General features: G+C 40.0%; 1 protein-coding gene across 2 annotated transcripts in view; it reads right to left on the bottom strand.

The window, feature by feature from the left end:
• Nucleotides 1-9,215: 9,215 nt before the first annotated feature.
• Nucleotides 9,216-27,486, bottom strand: part of kiaa1549lb (KIAA1549-like b) — a 65,096-nt gene continuing 46,825 nt past the window's right edge. For both annotated transcript variants that reach the window (XM_044030495.1, XM_044030494.1), the window contains 11 exons: nucleotides 27,294-27,329; nucleotides 25,467-25,657; nucleotides 21,659-21,789; nucleotides 20,744-20,868; nucleotides 19,549-19,778; nucleotides 17,488-17,620; nucleotides 13,889-14,263; nucleotides 13,713-13,807; nucleotides 13,049-13,197; nucleotides 12,804-12,955; nucleotides 9,216-11,542 (listed from right to left, as the gene is read on the bottom strand). In XM_044030495.1, coding sequence (XP_043886430.1) covers nucleotides 11,279-11,542; nucleotides 12,804-12,955; nucleotides 13,049-13,197; nucleotides 13,713-13,807; nucleotides 13,889-14,263; nucleotides 17,488-17,620; nucleotides 19,549-19,778; nucleotides 20,744-20,868; nucleotides 21,659-21,789; nucleotides 25,467-25,657; nucleotides 27,294-27,329 — 1,881 coding nt within the window. In that variant the 3' untranslated portion in view covers nucleotides 9,216-11,278. The remainder of the gene's footprint in view (nucleotides 11,543-12,803; nucleotides 12,956-13,048; nucleotides 13,198-13,712; nucleotides 13,808-13,888; nucleotides 14,264-17,487; nucleotides 17,621-19,548; nucleotides 19,779-20,743; nucleotides 20,869-21,658; nucleotides 21,790-25,466; nucleotides 25,658-27,293; nucleotides 27,330-27,486) is intronic.

A 27,486-nucleotide genomic window follows, 5' to 3' on the forward strand; every position in this document is an offset into this window, starting at 1 on the left:
AGACACAATGCCACATTGATTACATTAGCATACAAAAGAAACACTCTTCAACACTCTACATCGGTGCCACCTGAATTTCAATCATAAAAAAAACAGATTGACCTGTAGTGAAGTGTTTTTTAATGATTTCTCTTTTTTAGATCCACACTTTGGCTCAATGGTAAAATAACATTATTTTCCCAAAATAATTCACAAGGGCAGTTGGGACACTGTAGTTGCCTGGTCAGGTATGAACTTCTGGTGACTTTGCACAGCCTCAAAGATTACTGCCACTCCCACATCCCTACCTCGCTGAGTAAGTAGCCCTTTACTCGCAGAGGCCAAAGGCAGGAGTTACGTACAGCTTGTCTTGCAATTCTGTGCAAATTCCAAATCCTTTCAAGAGAAATGGGAAGAGGGGAAAAAAATGAAGCAGAGAGCAATAGAATAATGTCTTTTCTTTTCAGCCTGCACAGGAGTCCTGCCTCCAAGTGGTACTACATCTGGTTAGACGTATGGTGATTTACGGAGCAGTGGCACAGCTCCATTAGCAATGAAACAACATATCCTCCATCCAAGAAGTGATTTATGTATCCAATAAGCCTCTCTGGCTTCCATTCTCTTCTTCTCCTTCTTTTCTTTGCTGACTTATTCCTGACAGCATGGGATTGGAAAAGCCACAGCTTTGAAAGCTCCATCTGCCAAGTGAAGTGTCCTAAATAGGTGAGAATACAACTGCTCCGTGCTCCTGCTGAAACGGCAGTTTTCTATGGCTGCTTTGTACCTGTACCACTTTGTATCACTGTTTAAAAAACAACTCCTACAAAGTTGTCAAGATAATATAAAAGGCTTTCAGCGTAAAGCAAAGCGAAATGTAAACAAACAGAAAACACCTGAAAAGTAAGGTGCAACAGCTACTGTTGTGGCAAGAACAAAGGAATTATTGACCTGGTCAGACTACTTTGGGCTCAAGCGGAAACCAACCATGAAATGCCCTTCTGAAACCTCTGGTTTTGGTTTAGTCAGCGCTCGCACTAAGTGAATCTTAGTGAGAGTGGGAAAAATGGAAGATTACTGTGCCTGACATCTAATGTCAATCGCCATGCCCTAAAACAGTGGTTCCCAAATTATACCTCCAGGTCTTCTGGAGGGATAATTGTATATATTGAGGACCACCAACCAACAATTTCACAACTGAACTACATGCACTATACTGTATTGTATTTCATTATATTTAAGTCTGTGTAAAATAAAACGTATTCAACTTTTTCTGGGCCCTTTTTTGGCATTTTCAGCAGTACTGCAACCGTTTGCAGCTGCCTCTATCCTCTGCTATACTGAGAAACACAGAGAGCATTGTGTGGATGTGATAAGCTCAATCAGCACTGTGTTGCCATATTCAAAATTACATACTGCAGCTTTAAGGGGTTTCTCACAACATTGCGATAATTGTGGACTTGTCACATCAGCTGTTCTTTCACATCTCAGGGCCCTGAGCATCTGCCTGCTTTGTTTACCCTGGTGTAATAGTTCAACCACACTATTTAGCTACAGTAACTAGCTAAACTACCCTGATGTAATAGTTCAACCACACTATTTAGCTACAGTAACTAGATCTAGTGAATGCAATCAAGAGATTTCACCTCATCTAAATGAAAACCAAGTCGGTTTTGGAGCATAAGAATAGAAGCCATGCAGCAGAGAATCTTGTCACATTACTATTATAATGTGAGAAATGATGCTCTGTGCTCTACCTGCAACATAAAAGCAACAACACCACTCAGATTTGGCTGCATCATGACACCGTCAGCTGGAAAAAAGTGCACATAAAGCAACACATGAAAAGGGTAAAGGACAAGAGGGGGAAAGAGAACTAGATAAGGAAGGGGGAAGAGCTTAAGAGGTGGTAAGTGAGGAGTGAAATCCTGCTGACTTCTCTCTTTTCAAACAGCTGGGTGGGGAAACTCACAGCAGTCTTTAACATACAGTATCACTGAGCAATTAATCTACAGAGGGAAAGAATGGGAAGGACAACAGAGTGGGTGAGAAAAGGCTGGCAGATGGGGTTAGGAAAGTAAAAAATCAGCAAAAAAAAAGGTTGGAAGAAGAAAAAAGCTGCTTGGAGTAACACCTATTAATTTCCCCAAAGACAGGTGTTAGGGATATTAATTCGAATAAGAAAGCTATGCCAGCCACACACATCCCATCCCGCCAAAAACTTCCAGTTGCCTCCAATTACCAAGACAGAGCTGTAATTTAATGGCCAAGTTACAAAGGAGGAACCTAAACCTGCTTGTCGCCACAAAATAGCTTCCAATCTAATTCTATGTTTGAATCCAAAATTTAACCTCACAGGTCTGCGATCTATAAATCTGTGATCAATTTTAACTATAAGCACAGACGCTAATTACAGCCATTAATTTCTTTATACATTTTCTCATTTTACTGTTTGCAGTCTTGCCAGATGGTGATCCAAATAAGGGGAGTTACAAAGACAGAACAGAACAACATTTTAAGTCAAATGACCATTACATTTGAGTTTCACTGGGGGAACTTAATGAGTCAAATTGGACACCTGACATTCCTGGAAAATGGGATCCTCAGGTTTGCAGGATTTGGAGACAGAGAGAATTTAAAGTTTTCTTTTATTAATTTTCTAGTTGTGAATTTCTCTGTGAGATGAATAAAGTATCTATCTATCTATCTATCTATCTAGTTAAAATAACATCAGCACATTGAAGTAATAGCAGTTCAGTTTACTGCCATTGTAAAGTGGTAACACTTACAACTGAAGGTACAACCTTCCATCGATCTATTGCTTTATCCACCAGATGGGGGTCGATGGTTACTGGAGCCAATTCCAACTGACACAGGGCGAAAGGTGGGGTACATCCTGGACAGGTCACCAGTCCAACACACAGAGATGAACAACCATTCACTTTTACATTCACACCTACGGGCAAGTTAGAGAGTTCAATAAACCTCTGCATGTTTTTGGACTGAGGGAGGAAAGGGGAGTACCCGGAGGTACACGTGCACACACACACACACACACACACACACAGGGAAAGAAAAAAAAACACTAATGGAAGGCTTGCACATTTACGACTGCTTTTAGACAAGAAAGATTAACTCATGTGAAAATGTGGAAATTATATTTTCTTAATTGTGAGCAATCCTAGAAAAATACACAAATTGTGCTTTAAATGAAGCAGCCTACTATTTTATGTTAATTGCTGATGTTTAATGCATTTCTGAGTTCCCCACATATGAATTTTGAAGTTTGTTTTGTACAGTTATTTATTTCCATCCAAGGTTTACTGCCATTCTGAAGGTGCAAAACTATTTATGTCTTTTGTAATTGTATGTTAAAATGGTTACATTTTCTTTTTAAAGATACAAATTAAATCCACCAATCAACTTGTATTATGCATAAATAAATACCTCATAAGTATAAATACCTCACAAAAATTGCATAGTTTCATACATCCATTCCATACATTCCTTCAAAATTCTCTGTTTGTTTTTTGCTTTTGCCAGTATTACAATATGGCACAACAAGATATGTTTTAAAGGGTGGCACATTTGAGTCCAAAAGATTCAGAATTGAATTAAGCATTAGTTCACCACACTGAAATAACATTATGTACCTCTAGTGGTATCTACTCATGCAAATAGTTTTGTCTTTGGTTAAAGCTTAAATGTGACAAATTAGATATTTTCTGTAAATTTACAAACGAAAATTTGGAGTAGCCAGAATCAACAACATTCAGCAATGTTAAATATTATTATTACTATTCTGTTCTAAAACAACACAGATAAGTGCCAGCGAGAAACTAGGAATTGAACTCTTGTTTTTATCTGTATTTACTTTCTTAATAGGCTCTTCCTTTAAAAGAAAACCAAAGCATACAAATAACCTGAGGGGGAAAAATTTGACTGAAATGACGCATTGTAATTTTCATGTTACATGAAACAACCAAAGCAGATGAAGAATACATGTATGAATTAATTTAAAAAATATTGTTTTGAGATAGGTGGGTTTTCCCATAGTTTTGCCACTCAACATCTAAACATCTAAATATCAGACTTAGAAAGATACACTTTATCGGTACTTAAACTGCAGGATACACAAGAAGTTGGCAAATATGTAAAGTGGGCACATGAGAAGCAGGATAACAAGACCGACTGGTGAAGGACAAAGAAACAGGGACTAAAAAAAATCCACCAAAACACACCAAAGGGCATCTTAAGAGCACACAGGTGATACACATGAGAAATGAGTAAAACTTATAAGGCACAGGTTTGGGTAATTGGGGCACATGGAGGTAATGTAGGGAGAAGACACACAAGGGAGAGAACTACAAAGTAAAACAGGACAAGATACACAAGGGAAGAACTACAATGTCAACCCGGGCATTCAGGCAATATCATAGCAGAAATAAAACCCCTAATCTAAGTGAAGTCTTCAAATAGAAGAATCCAAGTGTCCAAAATAACTAAAATGCAAGTCAAAAGCAGGTGGAACAACAAAGATTTATGAAACCAAAGTCCCAATTGATGCCAGCAATGAGAGAAAGAGTACACGTTTTAAAACCAGGTACCACAGGTAGTAGTTTTTTTGAGGAGGTGGACAATTTTAGTGGACTGGAATTTGCTGTGATACACTGACCAAAGTAGGTTGAGAAATAATCAAAAGAACTATTTGAAATTGCAGCCCGAACCACACTCGACTGCAGCAACAACAACAAAAAAACTGGAGACTTGTCCATTTACAGCTCAATTGCACTGACAGAGAAAGTTGCAAAGCCTTATTTACTACATGTGCATGATACATTTGAACTGCAGCATCTGTTGAGCCTGGCTTTTAATCCACTACCCACACATTAAAATTCACATTAAGTTTACACCGCTGAGAAAGAGTTCAGTCAGTGGAAAACAAAGTAATTTAAATCCATGGATAGAATTGCATATTCCTTGTGGGTTATCCATCATGTGAGAGCAAAGTAATTCATCATTTGTCTCATTTATTAAGCCCTTCTGACTCATACTAATGCCAGACAGTCTATGGCTGGGGCTTGTTTTGTGGAGCCTGTCTGAATTTCAGGTATCCCAGCAACAATGGCATCTCATTCATTCAGTCTAAGAGTAATGTGAAGTGTGTATCAGAAGATGGAAATGTCACCTTTAGGTTCACAGATCTGATTTTATTAACCCATGTCCTCCTGAGACCTGTCCTTGCACAGACCATATTGGTAATTATCTCATCTCTGTGCTGATGTCAGCTGAGACGGTTGTATTATAATTACTTTAAGTAGCCTTTATTAAAGATAATGAACCTTCAGAGTTAGATTGCACCTCACTACAGAGTCCAAATTAGGCTTTAACTACCTACACCGTACCTGAGAGAGAAGACATTATCAGCAATTAGGATGAGTCGGTTTACGTGTTTAAGTGTTCTACAAGTTGATGAAAATGGAGTAAAGTGTGTATGGAAGTGGAGCATTAAAATTCGTGTATCAGTCGCACTTTCAATGTTGAAGTGAGAATCAAAAATCAATCCATCCATCTTTTACCGCTTTATCCTCCACATGAGGGTCGAGTGAGCTGTGGGTGAGCTGTGCCAATCTCAGCTGACATAGGGCGATAGGCGGGTTACACTCTGGACAGTTCACCAGTGCATCACAGGGCCACATACATAGATAAACAACCATCCAATTTACCTAATGGGGGGAAGCCGGAAAACTCTGCGATAACTCACACACACACGGGGAGAACATGCAAACAAGGCCCTTGTTCTGGCCAACCTCAGTCGGAAAAAACTTTTTCTGTTGTTCTTCATGAGGGACGCGGTCAATTTGTAGAGTGTCCAGTTAGCCTCTGCATGTCATTGGACTGTGGGAGGAAACCAGAGTACCTGGAGAAAACCCACACACAAATGGGGCGAACATGCATACTCCACACAGAAAGGCCCAAACTGGGATGTGAACTGGCAACCTTCTTGCTGCGAGACCACAGCACTATTCTTATTTGACAAAGCAATATATAGAGTATATCTTACTTGACACATTCATACTTGATGTTTACGAAAGGCGGCTGTCGAGTGGGAGAAATGATGAAAGAGAATTCTTTTTTTTTTTTAGCCAGAGGCCAAGTTTATAAGAATGTGTACATTTTTAGAAAAACTAAAATAAATAGGTTACGCACAGTCTTTCTTTGCTATGAGCTGAACACTGTGAGAAACTATTGATGAAACAGAATCACAAAGATATCAAAGACTTATTAAGAATACGACGTAAGCAAATAATAAATAAAAGCAGTATTAGTATAAAATTTGATTTAAAATCTAATGAATAATGTGAAAATTGTGCAGCTCGTATGCACACATAAAAGACTGTATGCATAATTAGAGATTAGCCACGCCACTGTATCTGCATGCAAGGAGACTGAAATATTGTTCTTCTAGTTTTTTCATTCATTTTCCAGAGTTGGCACCAAAGTTAACTTTGAGCAGTTTAAGTAATATTTGTTTTGCTGCCTCTGTGTTCTGCGGTCCACTCTATGGTATGAAGAATAGTAGAAGCTGACCCCCATTTCAACAGGCAGAGGAGCAAATAGAGAAGCAAGTGCAACCACGAGTGAAAATCTCAAGTTAATGATTTTTTATAGTCAGCTAGTCAGTGTCTGGATTATATCCATTATGGCAATATGATATTGACAAACGATTCTATCATAATTGTCTGCTGTAAATAAATAAAAGATGTTGATATGATATATTTTATTGTATTTGTGCGTAAGTGTCGAATGTTGGGATTACTTACGATATTATGTAAACAATGATCTGCCTTGGTAAAGTTACCAGTTAGGTAAGGACATGTCCTTTTCCTGAGTAAGAACATTTGCTTACATGGCTCTAAGCTGAACCCTGGTGGAAAAATGCTAAACTGCAGAGAGAGAGAGAAAGGCTTTCTTTTGGCAGCGTGAACCCAGACATGTCTTAAGGCCACTTAGAAGGGCTGCACACACTCACGCTTGCTATATGAAGCAATTACGTATTTTCTTCCACACTTATCTGTGTTTGCCATGCATTGATTTATTCGTACCCAGTGTTCATGCAGCCGTGGAGCATCACACATATATCACTGTCAGAGAAACACTGGTGAGAGATGCTCTGCTGAAGCACTGGTGCAAAACATTAGGCTAAAGGATCTTTGTGTTAATATGAGAGATGTAAAAATGTTTTCTGTTCATTACGAAACTGTGGCAAGACAAATTATACTGTGGTGGGCTGTCACAGTCTATATGTGTAATTAATGGGAAGCAGTGAGCAGTGACTTACCCTACAAAAGATGACCCACTGAAGACAGTTGTATCAGCAAGCTGAAGGTTATCTGCAGGAACTCTGGTCCATAATCAAAATATTCCAGAACTTAGAAAAAAAAAAAATATAGACGTGAATTTTAAGTGTGGCCGTAAACACATACTTCCTAGGCATATAAAGCAACAGGTATACTTCTTATCACATTGATGGTTTTGGTAACAGAAGATAGTAGGAAAAAGTAATAAACTGTATATATTATTATATTGTATGTGTTACTGAAGTAAATGTGAAAGTGAACTATCTTGTTTATTTCAAAATATTTAACATGTTTGTATGTTGTTCATTAGTCCTGAGCAGTTACCTGAGCAGTGGTATGGCACTATCAATCACATGCTCATCAGTTTTCACTTCTTAATCCAGTGGTAGTGACAGATGTTTGAGCATAATTTATACAATTCTGAGATTGGCAGAGCAGCCCACTTGACCCTCCGGTGGAGGATAAAGCGGTAGATAATAGATGGATGGATGATGGCAGTTTCTGTCCTTGTTTCATAACTTCCTATCTACAAAAGAAAGACAAAGTGCATAATGAGTTGATTTTTGCTACACACTTTGGTGAAGTTTAAGATGTGTTTCCTACAAAAATCAGCTCACAATTGAAACTGGCAACATTGTTTACAGCATTCAGGCATAAATAAACAATAACCATGACAAACAAATCAGCCGTTGACCTAACCTGATATGCAGTGAGCCAAATAAATCAGCTAGCTTGACTAGCACATAGCAGTGGTCACCATAAACTGTCAAAACAGAGACTACAGTCAAATTCGTCTGGGGAAAGACATTAACACACAAGTCAATTCATTGTAATTAACTCGTAACTGGAAAATACCTGCTAAAAAAGTAGATACTTGACGTGAAAGCTTCCATTATAATTCCCTTTTTATCCTTTTCTTAATTTCACGACTTCACTAACTAACGCCGTCTGGTATAAACAAACCATATGTCATTTTTATTAATGATTAATACTTTAATACTGTAAAACATGTTATTACCATAGTGGTAACCTACCACGACGTCCATTCTGTCAGTGAATTGCTGTTTTCTGTTCATGTTTGGCAGATTGGCTGCCGCCATTTTGGGTTTTGAAATCAGGAGATACCATTTGAAACAGTAGGTGGGGGGGTGAACCTTGCTACTAGCTCAACGAAGGTGCGCATTTGTACTCAGTGCTGCTCCTAGTGGTTTAGCACACAATTAGCAAACTGTATTGTATCGCTACGGTTTTTATGAACGAGTTGACAATACCTGTGTTGATTTGGATCTAAAAATGCACTGCATGATCATAAAAATCACAAAAATGGAAATGAATGAAGGGAGGAAAATGGACATTGAAGACAATGATCTACTCAGTTCCTCTAATAAAACTTTTTTATTTCATTTTAATTGTGTATAGGGTAATATTTCTTTCATTTTCCATGTGTCTCAGGGTCTCTCTGTCAGATCATTCTCAGAGGAACACCAAATATATCAAGATCAAGCAGATGAAAAGGAAAGAAGGAAACCAGCCGGAAAGACAAAGAGACACTGATGTTTAAAAGGTTTAGCTCACTTCATATCTCCTTTTATAGAATAAATAAACCAATAAACCATCTACGACCCTTTCATTTATCGCTAAATGTCCGCAGTTGTCCAGCATGATGTGGAAAGGTGTTCACTTCTGGTACAGTAAAATGGATTTTCATTTTTTAGTACAGTCATGAAGTGCTCTTGTGAATAATGGGTAAAAGGAATCTTGATTTTAAAAAAACAAAACAAGCAACAGTAACATTTTTGTTGAGTTTACGACAAACAGTTTTTCCTTCGCCCCACATACACACCAACAGGTATAAAAGAACAATCCTTGGAAAAGAGGGAGGGTTTGTTCAAAAGTCTTTATGAAAATGATATTAAAGGCATTGTCACTCATAGCTCTTTCCTCCAAGACAACTGCCCAAAGACATAAGGGATTGAAATTGTTATTAACAAAGCAAGTACGTATAATTTGCGATGCTAATAATAAGCAACGTACAGCATCTCACCATTTATTGCAGCATCTGTTCTTTTGTTCAAGTCTGTGTGAAGAGTTTACCAAAACCTGCTGGGGGCTTTTATTCCACAGTGAAAATGAGTCTTTTCCCAAGAAATATAAATTAATTACATGTAACGATTAATGAGTTTGTCGTATTGCGTTGTTTTAGATTAATGTCCTGCTTTGTGATCAATTAAAGTTACAGTGTGTAGGACTCACACACCTGTTGGTCACCCCATCCTTCCCTTCCCTTCCCTTCCCTTCCCTTCCATGTATGTTGTAGGAGAACTACAAGCCTTCAGTTATAATTTAATTATTGTCTATTAAAAAACAAGGTGGTCAAACACGGCGGCCTCTGATGTAAATATAAAGGCTCATTACTCTGTGGTAATGAAAACAACGACTCATACAATCAGGTGACTGCACATGCAAAAAAAAAAACTTCAGTATTAAATGAGATCAGCTAAACCTTATACACTGGACCAAAAAGAAAGAAACAAGAACAAAAAAATAATAATTCTGTGAAGTGCAATGAGCTCTAATTAAAAGAACATATTAAAGAAAAACTGAGTGCACACTCCTTTATTCCCACTGTTTGAATAACATTGGAAAAACAGTTCATTTTAATGGTATAATGTGAATGTATTACCAATGTTACACAGAATTATGGATTTATTTCTTTTTTTACTGTATCCAAAGTAAACAGGATGTTTCTTATGTTTACACTGAACACACTGCTTCTGAAACAATTCCTACCAGACGTCTACAGTCGTATTGACTCGACGCTCAGTAAGGCATTCCCACTGTTTACTCATTTAAAGCTCCGTCATACCAACACACGGCCTGTGAGTCGCTCAAAAACCCACAGGAATTCCGTGTTTGATCTGCGAATGCACTCGTTAGGACAATTATGATGCCACCGGGTGTGGTAAATAAATATTGTGTCCACCTTTATAGATGCTGGGGTTGAATGTATCTTCAAAACATCTGGGACTGAAAGCCAAAGACATTGTGTCATTTTCTTCTTAAAGAGAACACAAATGTATGTATGTATGGTGGTAAAGACATGTTACATGTTACAATAAAACTACCATAACTTCTAAAAGAAAATGGCTTTCTTAAAAGAAAAAGATAAAAAAAAAAACCTACCTTATGTGCACCCAAACAAAAAAAATGCAATAAAAACTTCATGTCACTTAATCATAAATAGACAAATATGATGGATTGAGTTGGTTTGTTAATTAATGAGAACTACAGTCTAAATCTATTTAATTAATTAATCAGTTAAAAACATATTAGATGATCAAAGAGAGTCAGTGTCGGTTACCGTTACAGTGCCGATGTGTGATTTAAAAGTAAACCAACGCGTTGTGGGAAAGCGATGTCGTAGTTTGATTTGGTATAAACTGTGGTCCACCTAAATGAAGATAATGGTCTATAAAAAGAGATAAGATACATGGTTACCTTATACTGTATATACACTGTGGTTGATACTAAGTATCTGACAGGGAGTATTTGGTCCTCTCAGTACAGACAATAATGCTACTGCCTTTTTCTCTCCTCAATCGATGCCGGCTCACAAAAACGTCTGATCGTGGAAATCGTTGTATTTTCCGTTATTAGCATATCTTGTTGGCAAATCTACAAAGGATGGATGCATGTAGTTACTTGGGACATCATCAGTAGAGGATATTTGTTGTGTTATTTTTTCTAAAAAAACAGAAAACAAAAAAAAAACAATCTTTTTTCTTTCAAATCAGCAGCTGAGAAACACCAATCGAATGTGAAAAGAGATCAATCAGCGGGTAATTAAGGGGGTAAAGAAGTCCAGTTTACAGTACAAACATCAAAAATGAGTCCAGATGAGTACTGCCTTTGTGTGCCTCCCTCCCTTTTTGCCGAAGACACTAAAACTCAAACATTTCATTCTGTTTCTTCGCCAGCTTGGCCACCTCCTGCCGAATGGCCTGCACGAGTGCAGAGGTGGAGAGGCTGCTCAGGGGCATGCTGTCCATGTCCTTCCCCACATGTGGCAGGCTTTGCTGGGATGCTGTGCTTGGGGCAACATAAGGCTGCTCCAGAGCCTGCTTATACTCCAGGGGCAGCCTGGTCGGGCTACCCTGTGGATAGCGGGGATGAGGAAAAGCCTCAACATAACCAGGCAGGGGCAACTGGAAAACAAGGTAAAAAAAGAAATAAATCCAAGTACATATGATTACCTCTTACAAAAAATAAGGAACAGGAATACTAGAAGTAGATAATGCAGCGTTTCCCAACCCTGGTCCTCAACACCTGCTTCAACACACCTGATTCAAATGGCCAGCTTGTCAGGAAAGCCTGATAACGAGGTATGCAACATCTAAAACCTGCAGGGCAGCGTTTCCCTGAGGACCAGGCTTGGGAAACACTGATATAATGAATCTTAGACTGAATATGAAATGGAATCAGTCTTGCCACGTGCTTGTCTTATTTTGCTGTTTTTAATTTTCTCTTTCAGTCTTTCAGTATAATCTCTAAAACTAATTAAATAGCTGATAACACAGTTGCTTCAACCCTTAGAACACATAGCATTTAGGCTGCTTTTTTCCCCATTACTATGTTAGAAACATATACACAGAGGCTATAAAAATGTGCAATATAGAGTGTTATATATCCCTTTTTTCAGCACAACTTATAGGCAATCAGATGAAAATGATTTAGTTTCTTTCCATTTTTACCAACTGTATAAACACACCACACATTTGGACTAACCAATGCATAAGAAGACAAAAAGAATGTATTTTATAAAGCCTGAAAAACCTATATATAAATACACAGCCCAGGATGTCCATATAAGGAGTTGTATGTGTGTTGTATGTATTATTCCCGCAGCAATTGTCGCACCTGGTGACGCGTGAGCACTAATTTATAGTTCATGAGGCCATAAAACATGTTTTGTGAGTCCTCTGTGTGACTTCGACTTTCAAACTTAATCCACCCAAATGTTCACCATTAGTCTTTGAAAAAAAAAATTAGTTGGCACAATGCTGATTAAACCTATCCGGTGTTTTACATAGCGCTAGTAAAGCAATATGGCTATATACAGTGGGATTAGGGCTGAAAATGCTAAGAAGCGTCCACAAAAAGAGGTATTTAGAGGGGGATTCTAATGCTAAAAATGTACCTGTACATTCAATAGGGCTGCATAATTGCATATTAATCACAATGAGGATTTTGGCATCTCATGATCAATATTGAATATGGATGCTCTGCCAATAGAACGCAAAGCAAATCAAGTGCTGCCTAAACTAACTGACGTTGAGCCTGGGTATGCTCAGCTACTGCTGTTCCTGCTGTTCCTGCCTCATGCAGCTCCACATTTCCTAGCTACTGACTGGACTATGGTAATGTCCAGGTAATTATCACCAATATCTAATAATTCATCTTCCTTACAGAGTCTGCCCACTGCGGTGGCACATCCTCAGGTTCAGGTGGATAGGACATCCATGACGGACTGTGGTAGGAGGTCGGTGGTGTGGAGAGAAAGTATTCTGAGTAGCCAGACCTGGAGGCTGGGATGGCATAGACAGCTGTTATTGGGTTTCCTGGAGAAAAGAGAAGAGAGAGAGCGATGAAGACGACTCATTTATATTTATTCAAACCAGTCGGCACACATAGTCGGGTCCTCGTATGGTCACCTGAGTAGTTGGACAGAGGCTGCTCTGCAGTGATAGATGGAAGTGCTGCTCTGGTTGTTGGCCCATATGGATTGCTATCATGGTGACTCTGCATTCCAGTGAGAGACGTGTCTGAGATCCGTCCTTTAGGCCCCAAATCAGAAGTGGAACTGAGTTGTACAGAGATGGAAAAAGAATTGAGATAAATACTTATTTAGGATGACCAATATCTTAATTTTTTCCAGTGTATTTTAGCCACAGCAGCTCCCTTTGCAATGCAACACAAGGCACAACAGCTAACAAAGGCATAGATGCTATTAAATAATACAAACAAATAGGCACAATATAATTGGAAAGGCACAAACATAGACTTGCTGCAATACCACACCAGCGTCACTAGAGGGCAGACATGTTCTGTGTGAAAAAGTGAGTGCCTGATTAACATTCTTGCCATCTCTCAATGCACTTGTTCAATATTAAAATTTATACTAGGCCTAATAGCACCCCGGCCACAGCACATTACAGAGTGGATATCTAATCCCTGAATATGAATTTGAACGTGGATAAATGTGGAATATCTGATGCTGCAGACAGCATAATGTATGATTGTGTGTTTGTGTGTGTGTGTGTGTGTGTGTGTGTGTGTGTGTGCATGCGCACACGTGCACATCATATTCTGCATTACCGTCTAAGGGATTTCCCAGGAGGAGGTCCGGTGCGAGGAGGTAAAGGTGGAGGGGAATCCATAGCCATCTCAGGAAGCTGCGTGAAGCGAAAGGCCTTTAACAGAGAATGAAAGGCATTTAAGGTGACGCAGACTCTGTCACAGTAGAGAAGCGACTCAGTGTTAATCCCACTCACTGGTTTAGGCAGGCTGCACTGATACACATCTGCACCGTAAGATGGCACCCACTGCAGACCTCCCCGCCCACAGCTCATCGTGCCTGGGGCACTGGTCACCACGTCTGCATAAGGGAGGGGAGGCGGTGCGGGGCTGTAGTGGTCAGGAGGCAGTTGGTGGTGGTGGGACTGCCTTCCAGATGTGGACTGACCCCCCGACGCCAGGCTGAACGCCTCCTCCAGCAGCAGGTGCATCTGCTGCCGCACTTCATCGATCGACGGCTGCGAGCTCAGGGTGGACGTCTCCGAGTGGCCTTTCAAGCCCCGGCCGTACATGTACCCCCGCGGCCCCATCAGGCGGTCCACGTTCGTCTCCTCAATCAACTCAGGCTCAGTCTGAAACATACAGAAATATTCTCACATTGCCTCATACTTATCAACAGTTTTTTTATTATACCATAAGATTTACATACACACACCATAAAAACCATGTCATCATAAAAGTACAAACAGTAGTTTTACCGACACAGATTTTACATGTGAATATAGCAGCAGCAGCGGCAGCCACCTGGAAAATGGCCTGATTTACAGGCGGTCTGCTCAGTGAGGCACTCAGTGGTCCAGCAATGTTTCAATTTAAATTTCAAAAAGCTTTATTTGTCCCCAGGGGGCAATTCAAGGAACAGTTGCTGGAGGCCTAATGTATGTTTTCTAAAAGGAATATTCATAGGAATGTAAAGCTTTATCATCTCTGCACTGGTATCAGCCAGTATTCACCTCATTGGCTCTGATTGACCATGAAACAGATACCAATGTTTGTAATAGTGAAAAGATATTCTAAGAAGTTGAATAAGAAGCCAAAAAGGCTCTAAAACTCTTGATATATGACATTTCATAAAACTGTATATGACTGATCATTTAAGGGTCATGTAAGTGACTTTAAAGAAGCCCAGGTAGTTGAAGATTTCTTTGAAAACAAAAATATCAGTTTCAGCTATTGTTATCTTAAACGTTTTTATCGTATCGGCCAAGAATTTCACCACCAGTGTGTCATCAATTTTACATCTTCAAGAATATATTCAGTGCAGCCGTTATCCTCTCCATCTCTCCTGCATATTCATTACCTTGAATCATTTACTTGCGCCTTCACTCGATCTTTCCGGTCCTTTCCCCCCACATTTTCCAAAGTTCTTGTATTTTTTTTAAAAGAAAAAATCCTCTCTTTCTCCATCTTGTTTCCATTTATCCTGCCCTTATATCGAGTGATAAATTAATATGAGTAGTGGCTGCCCTACTTCCTGTACGAATGGACTGTAGCCTCGTGAGACCTCGCTCAGTGCACCTCATAAATCAGCCCCCCCCCCTCTGCAACATGAAACGACTGAGACTTGCATCTGCAGAGACGAGGCCTGCAGCCACACTGGTCCACCGTAATCAACCGGGCCAGGACTTCTGAAAAGAGACTGTGGAGCTTGCACTGCCTATTCAGCCATATTTGTAGCAGACTGGCAAATATCAGTGGTTAAATGTAGTTTGGTCTTGCTTTACTTTATTACAATGTCAATCATTTAATTCTCATATTATCTAGTTTTATTTAATGTAGCAATAGCAACAAGGTATAAAACATAAAAACAATTTTAAAAAAGAAAAATCGAGTGCAAAGAGGTGGTTTAAGTGATTTAAAAGGTAAAATGGTGGGGCAGATTTAATTTCCATGGGTAACTCGGTCCAAAGTTTAGGGGCAGCTACAGAAAAGGCTCAATCGCCCTGAGTTCTTAGTCCAGTTTTTGGCACATCTAAAAGCAACTTGTTACTAGACCTCAGCGCTCAGGATGAGGTGTGAAGTAGAAGGAGTTCACAGAGGTAAGATGGTGCCAAACCATTAGGAGCTTTAAAAAAAACAGCAATACAATCAATCAAAATCAATCCTAAAAAAAACAAATAGGAAGCCAGTGGAGGGAGCACAACACAGGTGTGATGTGGTCTCTTGACTGTGACTGTGTGCATCATGTCTCGTTTGACTTCCTGTGACTCGTTAATTCCCCTCCCTTTTGTGTTTATTCTTGGTGTTTCCCCTTGTCGCCAGTGTATTTATTCTGTCCCAGGTAAGTAAGCATCCTAACGTTCTCCTTCAGGTTTATTTCCCTGTATTTGATTTTAAAGCAAAGAGACTGTCTTGCATGATGCCAGAGCCAATTACAACTGTGCTTTTCTCGTTGCGACAATTTGCAGGTACACCGCAGCTACTTCTGCATTAACATACTCACTTTACTAAAAGGGCAGATCAGAATGTAAACCCTTTTTTTAAGGAATGGTCTGCTCTTCTTTCAGACTCAGGAAGAGACATACACAAAGCCATAATGGAGCAATCAAAAAGGGGAGGCATAAAAGCAGCCACCCTGAGATGCATTATGTATCAAGATGACAGGACCTTATAAATTTGAGCTCTTTAAATATGAATGAACCACTTCTCCTCTGGCTAACTCTGGCACACTTGAAACCACACCTGAGCAGAATACATCCGATTTCTCACTCTGCTGCTGCTGCAGTGCCTCTTCAACAGGGCAATTACTTCAGTGAAAAGAGTCGCATCGGAATTTGTTAACAAATGTGAGAATCCATAAAGTACGTGATTAAACGTCTTTTGAATCATACATCCTCAACCATCCATTAACTATATACCACCTATCCTTTGTATCCTTGATACAAAGGTAATACAGGCTCCAGTCGCCTCAGTTCCCCATTAATAATACATATAACATAGCAAAAGTTTATTTGTAACCAACAAGTGAAAGTTACAGTTAGAGCATCTGTTGTGCATGAGCCTTCTAAGGTTACATCGACACTACTCCATTTTTATTTAACCCCTTAAAATGGTAAATTGCCGTGTGAATAATACCTATAAACGAATAATAATCGTCTATAGGTCACATATTGAGGCTTTAAAAAAATTATAATTCATTTCATATTGCATTTTTAGTAGTGACATAAAGTGGCAATAATTGTGCAGGAATTGTGACGTACTTCCAAGTTTCACAAATTCAATCCGATTTTAAACATTGTTAGTACTTTTTGCTCAGGTGTATTTATACAGTTGGTGAAAATTATCATTTTTTTCCATCAGATTGTGCTGGAAAAAAAGATATATCTTATACCCTCTGTATATAGTGTATGTTTAAACATATTAACGGAACAAAGCAGGCGAAATGTTCTGTCTTCTAAGGGTTAAACTCACATGAATTCTGCTCTGGTTATCCACACTACGGCATATTTTAACCCTATAAACGCAGACAGGGCTGTGTTTCAGTCTGAGCCATTTGAAAATCATGACGCAGTTACCAGCTCTCCTCCTGATTGGTCCTTACCCAACAATCCGCTGTGAATTAAAGCCTCAACTAATCACCTCCTTGTCTGCCTCAACACAGTAACCCTTACAACTGCAGAGGAGGAAAATTCTCTTCCTGTCGACAACAGCACACGCACGACCGGTGTACCTGAATGGCCAAATGTAATAGTAGTAGTTTGGACGTAGCCTTAAAATACTGTAAAATGACCTATACAGACCTCGACTGCATCTTCTCAGGACACGGGGGTTGAGTGGATGATGGAATGTGACTCACGTCATAGCCGCTGTTGCGGATGCCTCTCCTTGGTCTCTCCCTCATAACAAGCAGGTCCATCTCCGTCCCCCCAGGACTGGGACTGCTGAGACTCTGTCTGCTGCGATAGGCCGTCTGCCCTACCTGGGAGTGCCTACCAATTACAGCGGGGAGCAGAGAGAGAGAGAGAGAGAGACAGAGTTAGACCTGAGGTGTTTATAAAACTCAAACATTTCAATTATTTCTGAGTTTTAGTGTGCCCGCAGTGAAAGGGGACTGGGAGGCGGAGGGACGATGTGGTTTAATGAATGAGAAACGATGAACACAGTTCATAGAGGTATCTGCTCTCATTTCAGAGAGTTATGTCACTTGAGATATCTCGTAATGAAACTGAGTAAAAAAGGTCTGTATATTTGAAGGTACAGTGTGTGAACAGACAAATCAGCCAGAGCACGATGTGGCGCTTTGAAGCAAAAGTATAACCGACACAAACGAAGAAGAGCATTTCCACCGACACACACCTGATGCATAAACCAAGGTGGAAGAAGAAGGACAAAGCAGAATAGTAGTAACGTGTAGGAGTGGAGACAATTGTGAAAGCGCATTTATAACCTTTATGTAAACACACCACTGTAATTCACTGGTGTGCTTTTGAAAGGAGAGCGTGAGCAGAGGCGTTCTTCATTTGCTGTACTCCATAATCTGACCATCAGATGTCACCAATTCTTACACAGTGGACCTTTAAAAGAGGCAACACGTGACAACGCGTGCGCCACTTATGTTTGTGTGTATAACATAAGTGTACACAATGAAATGCAAATTGTACTTAAATGCAACACCAGTTAGAGGGGTTAACCTTAGAATGAAAAAGAAGGGAAAAAAAAAGAGGCCAGCCAAAACTGGGTTATGGAAAATTACAGGGAACCAATTTAAATGTGGATGGTGTTGTATTTCTATTGTCATTATACTGTGCAAAATTGGACACTAATTATCACTAATTTGGTGAGTGTGAGAGTGAATGGTTGTTTGTCTCTATGCGGCCCTGTGATGGACAGGCGACTGGAGTGAGTGAGTGTGAGAGTACACTGCAATCAGTTTTAACATCATAATCTCATATCAAAGGTAATACATGAGAATTTCTCTATAAATCCTGAAGTTTTTGCACAGTGAGAATCAAGACAACAAAACAAAACAACAGTGTCAAAATCACTGACTGATGACAAGATACATATCAGCAAACATGCTCTTAAGTGATGACTTCAGCCTTTGGGAATGTTGTGTCGTCTGTGCGGCTGACGAACCGCACACTATTTCCCACAATAAATAATTGCTACAATCCTTATCGCGCTCACCAGCGTGGGAGATAAGTACGAAGAGCCGCACGACTCATCGTCACGCACACTTCAAGCCGCAATTCAAAAGTTGCTTCCTGTGTGCGTAGCAGCTTTATTTGGCGCGTGTTAATCTGGTGTGGAAAAGACTGTTTGTGTGCTTGACCTAAATCTGTAACACCCAAACGTGGTCATTTGCATTTTTGTGTGCAACCTGTGACGAAAATACATTCCCCTACGCAAATAAACTGCACACGCAATTATATTTCATCAGGAACATGTCTACAGACGTGCACATCAACATGACTGTGTTTTAACGGCGTTTGGGGTTTTGAGGAAAGGAAAGTGATGATTATGGTAATTTAATAATATACAGTTATTATTCAATTCAGTTTTTTCCCCAACCCTGGTGGCCTGTTGCTTGGCTAGACATCTGGTGGACATCGCACAACAAAAGCATGACAATGTAACAACTTGCCAAACCTGTTATCTTCCATATGGAAGCTCACGACTAATCACTGAGTAGTAAGAAAGGATAAAGAGTCAGAGTCAAAGTCAGAGGCAACTGTTTCTCTTATAAATTATCTAATTAAATAAGACATGAGCCACTACTGCGATGTTTCAAACTGTGTCCTTGCAATAGAAGTCTCCTCACAACCTTACGCAAGCATTCATTTTACTTCCTGTTTACACTCAGCCAAACTGCAGGTTCCACCTTTTTTTTTTTCTTTTCTCCCCACTCTCCCCTCACCTCCTGTGAGACTTGACATAAGTGGAACCTCGCTCATCATCAGGCTCCAGTGGTCTGCCATGCTCACCGGCTGCCCTCTCATGGCTGTGCCGCTGCCTCTGCGCCAGCGCCCGGCTGCTGCTGCTGCCGTCGGTGGACGGGAAGTCGTAATAGCCCTTCCTCTTAGCCTTCAGTCTCAGCTTGTTCCTGTAGTGCTCGATGTCTGACTTCTGCTTCAGAGCCAAGTTCACCTGCAGAGAGAGACGAGGGAGAGCGCAGGATGCAGCGGAGCGTGTGGAGAGCGTGATCGGGACGGAAACAGACGCAAGGTTCTCCATGCTGTGTGTGTTTTGGCCGTGTCCTTGTCTAACACTGTTGCGTGTGATCAGAGGGTGTGAGGATATGAGCCTTGAAAAGTTATGCAATTGATTCCATACACGTTGAACAAAAGACTTCTAAATTAGAGATGGAATGAAAGAATAATAACAGTAAAGAACGACACACATGTGCTACATCATGCTATACTGTGTATACACTTTAAACAGTGCCCTTCACACTTTGCGTGATTGTCTAGGGAATACGTTCAAAATAAATGCAAAGAATCACATTTTTAAATATGGAAAAGGCAAAAAAATGTGCGATGATAGGTTAAGAAAAACGTCTTTCTCAAGTTTTAAGCATGTGCGTGCAGCATCATTAAATATTTTTGTATTCATCCAAACCTACTTTTGCAATAAATTATAAAATCATATCTTTCATATTACATTAAATATAACTTACATAGTAAGTAAGGAAATTGTTGTGTTAATGGCGTACTGGTTGTACAATAATGCCATGCATTATAAGGCATTAATAAATGACTAATTAAGTGCCAATATGTTACTAATTTGCATGGTAATAAGCAACTAATTAATGGTGAATAAGTGTTCACACGGCAAAAAAAAGAAAAAGGCCACACTGACCTTGACTGTGTCTGTTTTGGCCACTAATACTAATCTATTCATGCTTGGGGTCCAAGGGATTTTTATTTTGCCAGAATTTCCTCATGAGTTTAGTAGGATACCTTCAGCCACAGCTGTCACCAGCACAAAGGAATAAAAATTGCTTTTTAGTGGCGACAAGCCAAGTGTCATGACAAGAGGTTAGTGCACACATGTGAATTTACTTATGTTACAGTATGTACAGCCCTACAAACGCATACGTGCATGTTCATCACCTCTCCGTTGACTATGGCTGAGTCCTGGCTGCGGTCAGATGATGCAGGGTGCGAGTAACTTGGCTGAGCCGCCACCGGCTTTATGGAAATGAGCTGCAGGGAGCCAGAGGAGGTGTCATATGGATCTGAAGAACAAAGAGGGAGTTCACTCACAAAGGGACTACAAATACGTCTAATCGTTACATTGTCATTCAGGAGCAGAAGATACTGTGTGTGTGTCCCACCCCTCTGTCACTCTCATCACTTGTCTCTCTGCGAATGACACGCGGTGGTGCGACTGTGTCAAACATCAGCAAATGAAGTGGCGGAGACAATAGATCACAAAAATGGTTCTGGCTTCCAACGTCGTGGCGATGCATCGCTGTGACGGATGTCAGAAGCTGAATTTGCACTTTTCCTCTTTATCTGACACAAGAATTTGAAACTAGATTCAATTCTGGATTCTCTCAACTATCAAGCTGTATTAAAATGAATTATTCAAATCTGTCCATTAAGGAAATCATAATCTCGAGATTGAAGTCCAAATCAGAGCATGTTCATTTCATTTCATTCACTTTTGAACCATGAGCATGTCGTGATGTGAGAATCCATACGGTCCAACTTTAACTGGATGTGTGCTATATTACCTTTACCTCGTGCTAATCTGGCATAATGTGTCGTGTCAGCGGAGCGTCTGTCTCATGCATATTCATCATCTTTGTGAACTGCTGAACTGCTGAGTGGCCGCATTTTTGGCTCTTCAAAAAAAAAAAAAGATGTAGTAACACAGTGACAGTGTCTTCTCCTGTGCGTGCATGAGAAACCGAGAGCTTTAGAGAAGCATGACAGGCAGAAGGGAACAGTGACACACCTGACCTTGCCTGCAAAAAATATTGTATAATAATTCTTTTTTTTGCTTCAGCGTACGACTCTCACCGTCCCTCTTGCGCGTCTCCTCCTTTGTCAGTTTCTGCTGTGCTGTGACTTTCGGCACTGTCAAGCCCCTGCCGGAATTCAGCTTCTCTGATTCGTTGCTGATGACGGAACCATCCTCACTCGGCAACTTGCTGCAAGTAACCATAGCAACAGTAAAAGGCGGTGAGCTCTCAAGAAGGCTGGGCACACAGCCAGGTTATGTCATTCCTTCCCTTTAACAACCTCACCTTCCTCTCCCCCTCTCTTAAGCCTCCAGCAAACATAACATAATCATATTGATTTTTTTTTAATGTGTGTTTATATTAAAACCATAATTACATACTGCCGGTTTTAATATGAGTAAATTTGAGTGGAAATTGAGACTGTTCAGTATAGTTAATTAATACCCACGGGTTTTATAGTGAGACGGTAGCAAAGGCAAGAAAAATCACATCAGATTTTATGACAATGTGGAAAATAAGTGATTTTCTTCCTGAAGTGTGTGTGTATATACAGTATTTGTATATTTATCTGTACATTTGCATCCGAACTTCGTGTCGTGACATTCTTCTTTTCAAAAACCAGCGTGAGTTCATGTCCTGGGTTACGGGAGGACGGCTCCCTCCGTTAATTGGACAAACAACTGCTTTATCCAATTCCTGTTTCGCGAGCTTCAAACACTGAACTGTAGTAAGAATTAGAGCTGATCGAGTCACAGCTCAGAGGGCCACGAGGCTTACAGTGACATCAAAGCGCCACGGTCTATCCTCTAATTGTCTGGTAAAAATGATAACAGTGCGAGGACACACTGGAACAGTGGCAGCCCTCGCCTCCTCTCACGGAGGCGGTGCTTCGGGGAGCTGGCTCCATGCAACAGTCGCGTAATGTGCACAAAATGAAGCGGGGTTCATGCAGGTTTGAACAAGTTAAAAGGGCTATTTTTTTTAATAAAAGTGTTAAACTAGTGTACAATAAGACATATATGAATGAATGAATGTCAAAGACCCAGAATTTATTTGAAAGTAAGTTAATTAAACTTCAGTGTGCTCTAGGCTTTACATTGTATCGGCTTATCCAGCCACTAAAAGTGCTCATATCATATTGTTATTTTATCATATTTATGTAAAACTGAGGTCATTAATACTCAATGCTACACTACAGTGTGTCTGTTGGATGAGTTTACACAATGCTAATTAAGTCTACCAGCTCCAAACAACTCTCTCAGTATAGAGGATCAGATCTTGTGTCGCCCGGTGACATTATTCCACGCCGCACACAGGCGGTGGCAACATTGCAGCAGTAAACGTTTCAGAAAAACAAGTCATTCGTCAGTTTGACGGGATAAACACTTGTTGCCCCGTCCACCCCTGCGCAGTAAGGTCCGATAGCCGCACACAAATAATGTTAAATCACATCTGTTCACGCAGGCCGAACAGATACAAAATAAACAAAAACAAAAACAAAAATCAGTAAAAACAAGTCACATAATGCAGCTTTAAAGGTGTTTTAGAGTCCTGCTGAGCTCACGTGACGTGATTTCTAGTAAAGGAATACAATTACAAAGCAGTTTTGATTGGTTTTCATGTATGATCTTAGTATGTCTGACTCATTGTACAAAAAAGGAAAACGGGAAAAGCACAAGTCCAGCATGTAGCTGAAAAAACATAAAAGAAATACGCTAAAGATGAAACACTGACTACATTTCATCTCATAAAATCATCGGGACGTTCATCACCAATAGTTCAGTAAACCATACATGAACAACCACTGCTGTCTCAGGAGGCTCCGGAGCCATTACTGCGGGACCTTTAGTCCATGGATTGCCGATTGTGCCACATAAATTTCTTCGGTTCTCATTATCCAGCGCGGCTTTGAAAAATGACGCCCTTTTGCCTTTACTTGATTTATTAAATTAGCATGATTAAAAGTGGCAATTAATATCAGAAACACTGCCACCGACTGTCAAACGACGACGACGGTCGGTTTCACGTGCCCACAGCAAACGCGGTTTACGACTATCATTCAGCATCAGGGTAGAACAAGGGACAGACGATAGGGCAGGAGGGATTTTGTTTGTGTTTTATTGCCCAAACCTCTCTACAGGACCCAGGAGATTTGTCATGGCAGCTGTACAATCCTCAAGCAAACACAAACACACTCTAAACAAATATATTACTGTGATATTGTAGAATATCTCTTCTGTCATGGTGTCGCTGATTATCTCAAGTGATTGAAGAGGAAACATGTTTCCCTCTGACACACTAACATGATATAACCCACGACAAATACTGCTGAAACACTGCACTATCCTCACCATTACATCAACAGGATCTAAGATATATCTCTAGCCCAGTTATGAACAACAGCTGCAGTAATATTATAGCATGTTTTGTTTTGTTTTTTTTGCTTTCACAAAAGTCCGTGAGAAAATTGGAATGCTTACTTTGTACACCTTAACTTGCATACGCACACCGATCATCCACAACGATAAAACTGCTGACTGGTTTGATATTGTTGCTGACTAGGTGTGTTTTTGACTTTGCTAAGTCACAAAGCCATGGAAATAAAAAAGAAAGTTTAAATTAAGTTTGAAAAGCCTTTACAGAGGGCAAAAGAAGGACAAATGAAATACTTTAAAACAGGGCGCAGACATACACTGCTCTGCCACAACAACAGTCACATATTTATATTCAAGTATTTACAACAACATTTATCCCCTCAAACTGCTGAACAACCGTTTTGGTTTTTTTTAGTTTCCATGAGCAGTAGATTTCACTTCTGAAAACACATGCAGTGTCCACTGTGTAGTTTGGGAATGTCTCATATTATATTAAAAAAAAATGCAGAGAAAGTTGTGCGAAGCTGATAAAAAGATTTAAAATGGTTTGAGTCAGCCATGTCCAAAAGCATTATTATAAGTATTATATTATTATTATTATATTATATATTATTAAAAAAATGTATGAAAATCAGTGCTATGTCATCTTTTGGATAACTTCCTGCCTATTGCTGCCAGTCCCTTCATTTCCACTCATTTATTTATTCCCTGGTAATTAGTCTAGAGAGAGAGACGTTTTTTGGCTCTTGGTTGTATAAAATTTCTCCTAGACTTTCTGTCATACCCTAAGACCGAATGAAGACGTATATATATATATATATATATATGTATGTTATACAATGTTCTTACTCTGCCTAGTTTGTGTCTTTCCTTCCTGTCCTCTCTCTATTTCTCTGTGTCCTCATCTTGGCTGCAGGATCCAGATCCAGTATTATGCTATGATTAAAATTGATATCAGTTTAATTTTTAATCAACAATCTATGGTATGTCACTTGATACAACCCCCCCCACCTCTCTCTCTGTGTCCTTATCTTGCAGGCTGCAGGATCCAGGTCCAGTGTCAAGGCTAGGTTCATAAGCAGTAGGAGTAATGTCATCATTATTATAATAAAAAATCGTATCAGTTTAAATTTTATCAACAATCTATGGTACTGTGTGTATAGATGACATTGTAGTACTATAAGCATGTCATAACTGATTCAGAACGGTCCTGTCTAAACCTATAACCTACCTCATCCCCCATTTTTCCTTTTCACTACATCACGCAGATGTTGCACATTTTTGACTCTGGTTCTGTCAGAAAGGGAGTTTTTTCCCTTCCACTGATGCCTAGTGCTCGATCATTGTGTGAACTGTTGTGTTTCTCTTCTCACTATAATATTGTAAAGGTTTCTGCCTCACTATGTACTTAAGACAATGTATGCCGTGATATGGCGCTACACAAATACAGATGGAATTGAATTAAAGTGAATATAATGACAGAGAAAATACCTCTTGTGTTTGTCATTGCTGAGGCTTTTCTTGTGGGCGGTTCCATCTTGATGCAAGGCCTTCTCCAGTGAGAGTGGCGTGTCCCTTATTTGTAGCGACATAACTAACGTGTCCTGACTGACGGGAAGTGTCTCCTCGTCTCCTCCCTGTTGGCCCAGGTGCTGCTTGGCATAGTCAAAACCCTGGACTGGCTGATGAAAGAAATGAATTTACTTTCACATATCTGCAGTTACAAAGAGACAACACTGATACTAGAGAGGAGAGATATACATAACTGTTCCTTAAATAGACGTCTCAAAAAAAATTCTATAAGCGCATATCTTTAAGATATGTCCAGAGGATTTAACACACTGGAATGGGATGGATGTGCTGCTCCGTTTTGAAATTGATAAGCACAGATTTAACCAAGGCGCTTTTTCATCCTCCTTCAAATTCTTGTCAGAACAATTACGCACAGTGGGCGGTGACAGATGTGATTTGCAGACTTGCAATGAAAAGTTAGGACACATTAGAGTGTGGGAGGGGTGGAGAGAAGTCTAATGGTGTTTTTTTCTGAGCCTGTTCCTCTTAAAAAAGACATTCATATATTTATAAGAAAAAGCACGGAGGTCAAACTAGTTCAAAACCCGTACAACGAGAGAGAGAGAGAGATTTATGACCACTGTGAATGCAGTATCATAAATTGCAAAAATCAATATGTGAAACTCCCCTGACGAACATGCATCTTCACTCTTCCTATAAAACACACACACACACACATACACATAGATACTATGCATACGCCAAGCAGTAACACACGGTGATGTAATCCAATGGTTTGTGCCATTTTCAAGCCTTGAGAAGAACCAGATGTAAACATATTTGGAAGAGGAGAAGTGAGCGTGACTCTAAATGGACCATAATTAACAAAATGGACATCCTGCTGTATTTAAGAACGCCTGAAACTAGTGACTGAGACCACAAACTCATCAAGAAAAAGATAACTGACTGAGATTTTGCAAATTATGACACGGCATTTACAGTGGCTGTAAATGCCTCTTTTCCTTTGTTCTATAGACGTGGACAGGTTAGGTTTAGGAATATTATTCTCAGAAGTGTGGGCTGTTGTAGCTGGGATTAAAAGCCTGAAATTTCGATTAACACGCCCCCAACTTTGAGGGAGTCAATATCTTTTAAGAATTCTCCTTTTTTGAGATTTTGAGATTAGTAATTTCATCCGACGTGACGAAATTAAGGTTTTAACACGATGAGAGAGTTCCTGCGATGATATTAACAGCCCTGAGAGCTTCGCACTGAAGCTGCTTCCACTTCCACAGAAGAATCCACTCTAATGATATTCACTAAATAAAGCAGTGAGTGAGCTATACTCTGCATTTTCATTATCCCACACTGGTCTATGACCACAGACCACTGAGCACAAAAAAACAGCGGACACAGAGGTGGAAAGATAACTTTGATTGGGACATTTGTGACGCCTGTGATACAATAAATACAAAGTTTCGCACACACACACAGACACGCACTCATTCTTCTTGAAAAGCTGACATTCAAAACAGCGCCAGCGTATCAATTTTTTATCTGGAGACACCTATAAGGAGATCCTTTCATGCCAGCCCTTCATCCTCGGAAATCATTGTGAAAGGGTTTGTCACTCTAAAGTGCCCTCGTATCCTTCCTTTCCATCTGCACAGCGGGATTTATTGAAATATAACGCAGGTGATGTTTGCACAGAATCCTTTTTTTAAATCCTCCTGTCGGCACTGCTGAGCCCCGAGGATGAAAACAGAGACGGCTAATGAGAGGAAACAGAGAGAATACAGCAGATACCTGGTGATAATAGCCCACATCTCTGCGATACGCCATCTGAAAGAGAGAGAGAGGGGAAATGGTTTAAACAGAGTGTGAGTGCATGTGTGTGTGTGTTCGTTCTTGTATTTGACACTTCCTTAGGACCTTTTCTGGCCTTGTCAGGACCAGTAGTCCTCATGGAGACCAAAACCTGGTCACAATGAGGCAGAAC

The sequence above is a fragment of the Solea senegalensis genome, linkage group LG7 (assembly GCF_019176455.1).
Source record: "Solea senegalensis isolate Sse05_10M linkage group LG7, IFAPA_SoseM_1, whole genome shotgun sequence".
NCBI lineage: Eukaryota > Metazoa > Chordata > Actinopteri > Pleuronectiformes > Soleidae > Solea > Solea senegalensis.